Genomic DNA, 9,952 nt, shown 5'->3' with positions numbered 1-9,952 from the left:
CTAAACTAGAATATGGCAGTGCATTCAACCATCTTGTGAACACAAAACAACAGAGGTTAGTTAACTTGTTACATTTTGCTGCAACATGTTATATCAGGTATAACAAGACAAATAGAAGATAAGTAAGCATGCAGCTCTAGAAACCCCACAGCCCCAGCTCTCTTCTGTTTTCTCATCCCACATCGGTAGAAGATATTGCACCGGTGAAAGAAAGCTCCAGCATACAGAGGCAGCTATATTCTTCTTTCCGCACATTCTGCCTTCATCCAAGCCTCGTTTGCCTTAATCCTTAATGGTTGCCTTCAACACTGGACAGCAGACCATCTCCACTGCATCCCCTGTATATTAAGGACACAAATCATTGGTCCTGGCAATCTGACCATTCTTCTGCATCTACAGAAACCTCTCTGACAGAGACTCCAGGGAGCAGCAGGGACTGTTTGCAGTGAAAGGCAGCTGAACAATGCCTGGCGCTGGGCTCTGTCTCTTGCAGAGGAACACACTCTTCTCCTCATTTATTTCACAAGAGCAGATGATGGAAAAAGTGCAACCTGTACCCGAGTCCCTGACTTCACCTCACTACTGCTGACTACACCATTTTATAAAGGAAGCCTTGAAGCCCTGGGGGACTATAATAGTAAAATCTAGTGCTACACACCCTCAAAGGGAAAGAATAACTTTTTTGTCTTGGATTTGGGGCTTAATTTCCACCAGCATGGTGGTGCTTCCTCTGCAAGGGGGCAGAGGGTCTGGGAAATAGGAGCAAACAACTATTCTTGCAGATATTAATTTTTCCCCATAGGTGTGTATAGCACTATGTTTGCAGAATGCCCATTCTCGAGGACCATTTCTATCTCGCTGCCAGTGGACAAAGCTGAAATGCCTCTTTAACGACAAAGGATCTAGTCCCCGTCTGTTTGCAATACACAAGTTACACTGCATACAAACTCTTCTTCTGACCATGTTTGCACTTCACACATACCATCATAATTGTATACGTTTTCCTTTTTTTTACAATGGGATTTGTCCTGTTCCAAGGTTTGTGGTACCTCGTAGGGGATAAAACTGTCTGACAAAGACTTCTCTGGCTGTTTCAGCACAATCCTGAGGTATCATTTTTTTCTTTGTGCAAACCAGATACAGGCTGGGGGAGGCAGAGCATACTCTGTACAAGATCAGTTTGGAGCCTTGTGCCCTTGTGCCCATGGAAATCCTGAGGTTATCTGGAGTCATTCTCTGCCCTCATTCTAACATTGCATCAAGCTGGTCTGCCAGGTCATCAAACATGCTGCCAATGTCGTCCAGGATGCTTACTGTGCTCTTTGATTCTGTGGCAGAACTTTGGAGGAAAGAAAAGAGAGTTAAACATAGGTTGTAACACCGTGACCGAGCTTTCTCGTGCACTGCTCGCCCTGCATGCAGCCCTGCACCTGGAATCTGTGAGGGCTCCACAGCAGCCGTAAGACCTCACTAATGTTCAGAGAGAGAGGGTATTCCGGACCTGATTCCAGCAAATGTGAATACGGCCCAAGTGCCAGAGCTCTAAAAGCTTAGTAAAGCAAGAGCCAGTCACTTCCAGGCCCGATGTAATAAGGTGCATTCAGCAGAGAGCACAGTTTTACCTGCAGTGATGCGCACAGTTTTGTATGCAAATGTTACTCCCGATGCAGCAAGGAGTTTTGCACATAAAAAATGCGTGCGTAAAATGGTTTGCATGGCTTCGCACCCGCTCATGGAAATACCATGCTAATGACCCCTCATTGCAGAATGGACTGCTGGCTTACCTTGTCCTTTCTTAGTGCTGGAAATTTAACTCCTAGTCGGAGGTGCTGCAAAGTTTTCAGGGCAGAAAGCATTTTTTTTTCACGCTTAAATCATATTTTATACAAAGAAAAGTGTGTGAACATAAACCATGTTTTCTGTGTTTAAAATATGAATTATGTGAATAAACCATGTTTTGCTATGTGGTAAACCATTCTTTGCGCACATTTTCCAGTTTATGTGACTTTTGTAACGCCCAATGCATTTGCATGCCCTTAGCTTGCAGCTTCGGGTGTTAAAAAATAATTAGCATGTGCTGAATTTTTAAGGCACAGTTTTAAGACTCAGCTAATTACTGCTATGTTAGTCTTATAACAAGCTTGAAAGGAGCCAGTCCTGCTTAAAGCACCAACATCAAGGACGTGATAAACAACTTCACGCAACCCAATAATCTTTAAGCGCTGGATTTGGTTCTCTCCAGGATAATGCATAAGTGCTGAGAAGGAATCTGACTGTATGAGTGCTACTTCCCACCTCTCCGGGACAATGTATGATGTACGTGCTCAGAATGATAAATATGATTGGCTGACCACTACGTCCTATCTCCCCTTAGTACATGAAACGATTCTCACTCCTGTTTATCTTCCAGCTTGATCTTCTCTTCCACAGCCTGTAGAGCAGCTGCAAGGGAGGGCGCTGGTTTCCTCCAGTTTCTGGTGCGCTATTTCTGTGCTGGCACTCTCTGTTGACGACCCCGCTATGGAGGATCTAGGCGGCTTCACAGGAACCTGTTGGGTCTGGCCAGATATTAGTGGTTTGGCTGGGCTTGAACACAGAGAAGGTGGTGTGCTTGATGGCTTGATTGTGGAGGGCTGCTTAGCAGGAGAGGGTGCAGGAGTGGAGCTGGCACTGGCAGACTGGATAATTGCATGTGGTTTAGTGGGTTTTGGAGCAGTTGGTGGTGGGACAGGCTTAGGAGATACAGGGGGTGGAGTACCTTGCACATGCTTTACTTCTGCAGGGAAAAAATAATCACATAAATACCCTCTTTAGGGCTGTATTAACTCATGGATCAAAACAAAAATTCTGACATGAATAGTGAGCATATTACTAATGCATTATTTGCTCTAAAGCGAATATCAAGTGAAAGGTGTCAATAAATAGTATGGTAAGAACAATCATCACCTCAAAACAAGAGATACGTATATCATCAATCCAATCATCTACTTTATATTACAATCAACAATATTTTTAATAAATTCTATAAATCTTTCAATTTTTAATACAATTATATAAATTGCAAACATATTTTCTTACAGATAGATACAAAACAACTATTTCATATTTATACAAAGCTTATTATCAAAAAAAACAAACAATAATCCACCCCAATTAAAACATTAAAACTCTCCCAGAAAACAGACACTCACACCAAGGTTCAAGCCACCCACACATTAATCATAAACATTCATTCAACCAAATCTAAAAAATACAACATTCCTAATGTATTATATTCATATCTTTATAGATTTTCTCTAGGTGGTGAAGACAAGTTCCTCCTTGCAAATCAACCAAATAGCCGTGGCATCGGTTTATAACACTTGTATCAAAAAATTATCAAATGTTCTGAGGTTCAGTAGCATGAGCCCCCAAAGAATTAAATATTAACCTGAATTCCAAAAACAAGAGGTCAAGCAGATGGGACCCCATGACATGATAGCCAATGGCATAAGATTCCACAATAATCTACCTAATGCCAAGAAATACAATAAGATGGGACCCAATGACTAGAGTTGCAGTGGCACATGGTCAATTACATAATCACCCAATGTCAACTGCTCATATAACAAGAGCTAGAGTCAAAGGAGACCAATCGGAAGAGCTCTCACTCTCCCCTGCCCTTTATTCAATAGTGAATCTGATATTCCTACTGGTAGAGTCTGGAAAAGATAGAGGAGCCTTGGCAAAACATTCATCTTAACAGCCACTATTCTTCTCAACCAAGAGATATGGTAGCGATCCCATTCTGATAGCAAGGGGGTAATTCAGTGTCAAAAGATCCTCTGAATACACCTAAGTATTTTATTTTGCTTTCAGCCACTTAAATGGGAATCTTCCCAACAATAGCCTTTCTCCCTCGCCTGAGACATTTAAAATTTCTGACTTGTCCCAATTGATTCAAAACCCTGAAACAGAGCTGAAAAGTTCCCCTTCTCCCACTGTAGCCGGCAGGGACTCAACAGGATTTGTTAAAGTAAAAGAACATCATCAGCAAAAAGAGACGACGTGGAAGAAAAAGCTCCAAGGGTGACGCCATGGACAGCCTGGTTTTGCCGAATCTTTGTAGCGAAGGGCTCCAAAAATATAGCAAAGAGTAGTGGCGATAAAGGACAGCCTTGTCTCGTGCCTCTTCCGACTTTAAACAAATCTGCAGAGCCCCCATTCACCTTCCCACATGCTTTAGGGTTGGTGAAGAAAAAAAATCCCCAAACTGCATTTTCTCCAGGATTTGATATTAAAAGGACCAGTGAACTAAATCAAAAGCTTTTTCAGTGTCAACAGTAAGAAATAAAGCTGGGATGTTTCATTTTTTACCCTCCATATAATATCTACTATTTTCCGAACATTGCTGGCAGCCACGCACCCCAGTATAAAGCCTGCCTGGTCTGGATGAATTATCTGGGCAATGAAGATATTGAGACGAGTTGCCAAATTCTTTGCCAATATCTTTAAATCTACATTGAGCAAAGATACCGGATGATACGAGCCGCACACAGAAGGATCATGACCCGGCTTAGCCACTATCGTAATGCCAGCTAAATTAGGCAACAAGGTAACCTCTGACCTTAATGAACTGTACATTTTGCTCAACGGTAGGATTACCATGTCGGCCATCTTTTGATAAAAGGATGAAGTATAACCATTGCGAGCAGGTGACTTCCCCGCTTTGAGAGACTTAATTTATTTATTTATTTTATTTGGACTCTTTTATATACCGAAGTATAGCAAGCTGCCTTCACTCCGGTTTACAGATTAACAACTTGTTACAGATAAAGCATAATGTTATCGTGAACAACAACTAATTACAGTTAAATCATAAAGCAATAGTGTACAAACAGGTGTTATAGAGTTTGTTTGCAGAGGACAGCGAAAAACCTGGCACCATGACTGATCCAAAGAAGAAGGGGAAGTTAAAGTGAAGGAAAGAAAGAGGAGAGAAGAGAAGAGAGGACAAGAAAGACCTGACCTTGTCATTCCACTAAAGAGAGAGATGAAAAGGGAAGGCAGATGAAGTGAGAGCGAGAGATGAGGTCTGTTCTCAGCCTTACCTGAACTGCCGGGGCTTGGGATCGGAGCCTTCTTCGATGTGGGGGTAGGCGGCTTCTGGCCTTGTGACAAGAATGGGCTTGGGCGACACCGGAGGCTTCAGGGGTCTCTTTGCACTCTCCGTCTGCGGTGTGGCTCGTGTATTCTGCTCCCGATGCGCTGCTACCCACAGGCAAAGCTGATGGCGCATAGACCTCCACACCGCTCATTTCTGACACAGGCCTGCGTTTCACCGTGCCGGTGCCGTTCTGGTACACCACCAGCTGAGCGGCGTCCAGGCTCAGGGCATGTTCTTTCTCTTTCGTTTTTGGCCGTCGCTTCACAGTGTCCGATTCGGTTAGCACAAACTTCACATCATGCTGCTGGCTCTGTCTGGCCTTTATTCTTCTCTTTAATGTGACATTGGCTTCCACTTTGGACAGATCTCCATGCTTGATAATCACAGACCCTGCCAGGCGTTGAGCAGCCGACACTCCCTCCACCGAGTCCTCCTTGGGAGCCGTCCCCTGCCTTGGCCGCTGCTTTATTGTCTGGTTCCTCTCCTCAGCAAATGGGATACTCTCTGAGGAGCTGTTGTGGGGCGAGCCACCTCGATGGAGCGGAGATCTGCTCACAATCAAATCCTTTGCGGTATCAGACTTCACGCTATCCGATCTTTCCCGTTTAGCTGCAGCAATGAGACCAGTGACTGGGCCACTAATTGTCCGACGCCTGTTGACGACTTCCCCATCCAAGCCAATGGCATCTCTGTGTTTTACATTGGCGAGAACCGTGGCCACTCTGGCGTGATCAGGGCTACCTGGTTGGAAGATGAGACTCGGGTGGATGTAGTAGCCTTCCACTCCTTTCCCACCTAGAGCCTTCTGCAAGGCCACGGCCCTGGCGCCACCACCGATGGAGGACATTTCAAGCATGGCGGCTATACTCTTCACACTGCCCGCACTGCCGGTGTCCACACTGCCCCCAAACCTCTCCACTCCTTCGCTTTCCTGGGACAAATCCCCATCTTTAAAGTCATCGGCCAGGTTCGTGCTGGAGATGGCAGAGCTGGAGCGCTTGGGTGGAGGAGGGGGCGGACCCTTCTTCTTGGGCCTGACAGCAAAGGACTGGCTGCGATTGACGTTCTTGTCTCCGCTGGACTGTGTTCGGACAGAGTGACTTCTTCCAACCCGTCTCTGCACGGTGGCATAGGGGACAGCATCTGGTACCATCAGCTCATCCCTGTCCTGCTCGCTGTCCGACATGGCGTATCGGTTCAAACTGTGGGCCCGCTTCTTCGGCCTTGCTGGGTCTTCCTCCAGATCCGCGCCTGGAGGGGGAAGGCACAGGACTGGGACAGAGACAGGTAACACTGGAACAGCCTGTGGTAGGGGGCCCAGCACGTGTCCCTCGCCTTCCACAGGCTGCGGCATTACGTACGCGAAGCCCCTGTGCGTGGGGGACTGGGGCAGAGATCTGGGGGACATTGGCCTCTCCACCTGCTGTAGGAGCTGAGGAGTGGGCTTCACTTTTGCTGTTGCATGAGGGACAGTAAGAGTCTGAGGAGAAGAAGGTCTTGCTTTAGTTGGTGTCTGCGGTGGGGTGTAGCTATGCCCACTCGAGGGAGGAAAGGATTGCCTGGGCTTACCGGGGACTGGTGGCACACTGGCCCTCTTTATAGAATGCCCTTGTCGCATGGGCCTCACCTCCTTGGGTAAGGTGGAAGCTCCAGCCTTCAGATCATCGCTTAGATATTCTTGGCTTTTTGATATTGCTGCACTTTGCACTTTTGGTCCATCTCCCAGGAGCTCCTGGGAGCTGCTGATGTGCTTAGCTCGGCCACTGAGGTTGTTTTCCTGAACGCTCTTCGATCCTGGAGACCTGTAGCCTGGTCCTTCCCTGATATGAAAGACGTGGTTTACTTGTTCTCGTGGTTCTCTGTGGCCTCGCTGCCACTCGTCATAGCCACCTGAAGCTCACTGCTTAACTCGCTGTCCTGAAACGTTGTCATCTTGGGGGACTGACACTCTGCACTCTCCTGCGGTGGAGACTCAATTGCAACAACCTCCAGCGACTGAGGAGCCTTCTTCTTCAGTGTCCCTGATTCATATTTTCCATAATCGGCTTTCTGAATTTCAGCCAACTTCTTAACAGCCAACATTAGCTTCTTCTGGTGGCCTAGAAGCAGGAGAGAAAGAAGTTAAGACGAAGGCTCGGGCTCACATGTACATGTCGTGCTATTCAGGGAAAACTCACACTTTCCATCAGAGGTTTTCTGTAGTGAGGGCAGAGACAAAAGGTTAACTTGCTTTCATTACATAGCCTGAGCCCTCCAACCAACAAGAAGTGAGTGCCTGATGAAAGATTTCAGCGGGTCCTGAGACCTTTGCCTGTTGGCAGTGTCGGACTAGAGGACGCACGCCTGGCACCTTCAGGCCCCCGGAGGTGAAGGCTGCCAATCTATTAACAATTTGGTTGTACAGGTGCTCATCTTCCAGCCACTGCCTGTGGGAAGCCGTGCAAGAGAGAATGGGTTGATTCTTGCTGTCATCAGCAGGGACTGAATAAGAGAGCCCCTGACAGTGGGTCCTACGATGGTAGGAAGGGCAGGACCCTGGTGACATCATATTGCCTAATCCAAGGCTTTGTGGGTAGGAGAGCTCTGGTCATACAGGCCCCTCTCCAGTCCTTGCTAACGTTTCAGTATAAATGAAGACACACCGCCTTTTCTGCTACATTAATAACACTGTCAGAAAGATTGGGAGCAAGGGTAGTAGCAAATTAAACTGCTACGTTTATAAACATCAGACAGAATGGCCACCACTTGAGAAGCAGAGGAAATACGTAATCTGGATCTATAGGCCCAATGGCAGATGTGCACCCAAGCACACACCAGGCACTGCCCTAGCACAGTGAAGAAGTTGCTGCAAGAACTGTTTATGCTCTCAGTGGGGAGCAAACTGGAAGCAGGAATGAAGGCCACGTGGACCTGGGAAGCAGCAACACTGGTTAGAGTGGAGGCACCGTGGCACGCTTGTGAGGTGAGAGCAGAACTGAATGAAGAGTCATCACTTTCCAAAAATGAAATCTCTCTTGCAATCCGTTTGGGCAAGGGTTTAATCTCTCGCTCACCCGCCCCCATTCTTTGAGGGAAGTACCCTGATAGTACGTCTGGGTATTGTGCAAGAGCCACAGACCGGAGGGTTCTTGCAGTCTTCACCTGCTTCTCTGCATAACATAGGCCTACATCCTATATCAGAATTGCCCATGTAAAACTGCGGAAAGTCACAGGACTCTCCCTCACTGGTGACTCAGCAAGGTCAGCGTCATGAGACACATTCACTCGTGAGTGACTCAGGAAGGTGAAAGTGATGGGAAGCAATCTGGGACTCAAACAAGAGAGGTAAGGGACACCATACATTAGTGATTCTGTGGTATGTAAGTAGTACAGCACTACTATCTGTGACTCAGAAAGGTATTCAGTGTCTTAGGAAGGAGAGAGGTAAGGGACACATACATTAGTGATTCTGTGGTATGTAAGTAGTACGGCACTACTATCTGTGACTCAGAAAGGCATTCAGTGTCTTAGGAAGGAGAGAGGTAATGGGACACATATATTAGTGATTCTGTGGTATGTAAGTAGTACAGCACTACTATCTGTGACTCAGAAAGGTATTCAGTGTCTTAGGAAGGAGAGAGGTATGGGACAACATACATTAGTGATTCTGTGGTATGTAAGTAGTACGGCACTACTATCTGTGACTCAGAAAGGTATTCAGTGTCTTAGGAAGAGAGAGGTAATGGGACACATACATTAGTGATTCTGTGGTATGTAAGTAGTACGGCACTACTATCTGTGACTCAGAAAGGTATTCAGTGTCTTAGGAAGGAGAGAGGTAAGGGACACATACATTAGTGATTCTGTGGTATGTAAGTAGTACGGCACTACTATCTGTGACTCAGAAAGGCATTCAGTGTCTTAGGAAGGAGAGAGGTAATGGACACATACATTAGTGATTCTGTGGTATGTAAGTAGTACCGGCCCTACTATCTGTGACTCAGAAAGGTATTCAGTGTCTTAGGAAGGAGAAGGTAAGGGACACACTCAGTAGTGATTCTGTGGTATGTAAGTAGTACGGCACTACTATCTGTGACTCAGAAAGGTATTCAGTGTCTTAGGAAGGAGAGAGGTAAGGGACACATACATTAGTGATTCTGTGGTAGTAAGTAGTACGGCACTACTATCTGTGACTCAGAAAGGTATTCAGGTCTTAGGAAGGAGAGAGGTAATGGGACACACTCAGTAGTGATTCTGTGGTATGTAAGTAGTACGGCACTACTATCTGTGACTCAGAAAGGTATTCAGTGTCTTAGGAAGGAGAGAGGTAATGGGACACATACATTAGTGATTCTGTGGTATGTAAGTAGTACAGCACTACTATCTGTGACTCAGAAAGGTATTCAGTGTCTTAGGAAGGAGAGAGGTAAGGGACACATACATTAGTGATTCTGTGGTATGTAAGTAGTACGGCACTACTATCTGTGACTCAGAAAGGTATTCAGTGTCTTAGGAAGGAGAGAGGTAATGGGACACATACATTAGTGATTCTGTGGTATGTAAGTAGTACGGCACTACTATCTGTGACTCAGAAAGGTATTCAGTGTCTTAGGAAGGAGAGAGGTAATGGGACACATATATTAGTGATTCTGTGGTATGTAAGTAGTACAGCACTACTATCTGTGACTCAGAAAGGTATTCAGTGTCTTAGGAAGGAGAGAGGTAATGGGACACATACATTAGTGATTCTGTGGTATGTAAGTAGTACAGCACTACTATCTGTGACTCAGAAAGGTATTCAGTGTCTTAGGAAGGAGAGAGGTAAGG

General features: G+C 45.9%; 1 protein-coding gene across 1 annotated transcript in view; it reads right to left on the bottom strand.

Annotated features, from left to right (window-relative positions):
• The window catches only part of LOC115076082 (caskin-1-like), a 69,753-nt gene continuing 59,801 nt past the window's right edge, over positions 1–9,952 (bottom strand). The window contains 7 exon segments of the mRNA XM_029577199.1: positions 1–1,339; positions 2,394–2,452; positions 2,454–2,776; positions 5,091–5,155; positions 5,157–5,203; positions 5,205–6,994; positions 6,997–7,245. Of these exon segments, the coding sequence (XP_029433059.1) occupies positions 1,243–1,339; positions 2,394–2,452; positions 2,454–2,776; positions 5,091–5,155; positions 5,157–5,203; positions 5,205–6,994; positions 6,997–7,245 (2,630 nt within the window). The 3' untranslated portion in view covers positions 1–1,242.

This window comes from Rhinatrema bivittatum, chromosome 14 (genome assembly GCF_901001135.1).
Source record: "Rhinatrema bivittatum chromosome 14, aRhiBiv1.1, whole genome shotgun sequence".
In the NCBI taxonomy this organism is placed as follows: Eukaryota; Metazoa; Chordata; class Amphibia; order Gymnophiona; family Rhinatrematidae; genus Rhinatrema; species Rhinatrema bivittatum.
Note: the sequence above shows the minus strand (reverse complement) of the source record. Positions and strands in the feature narration are given on the sequence as shown.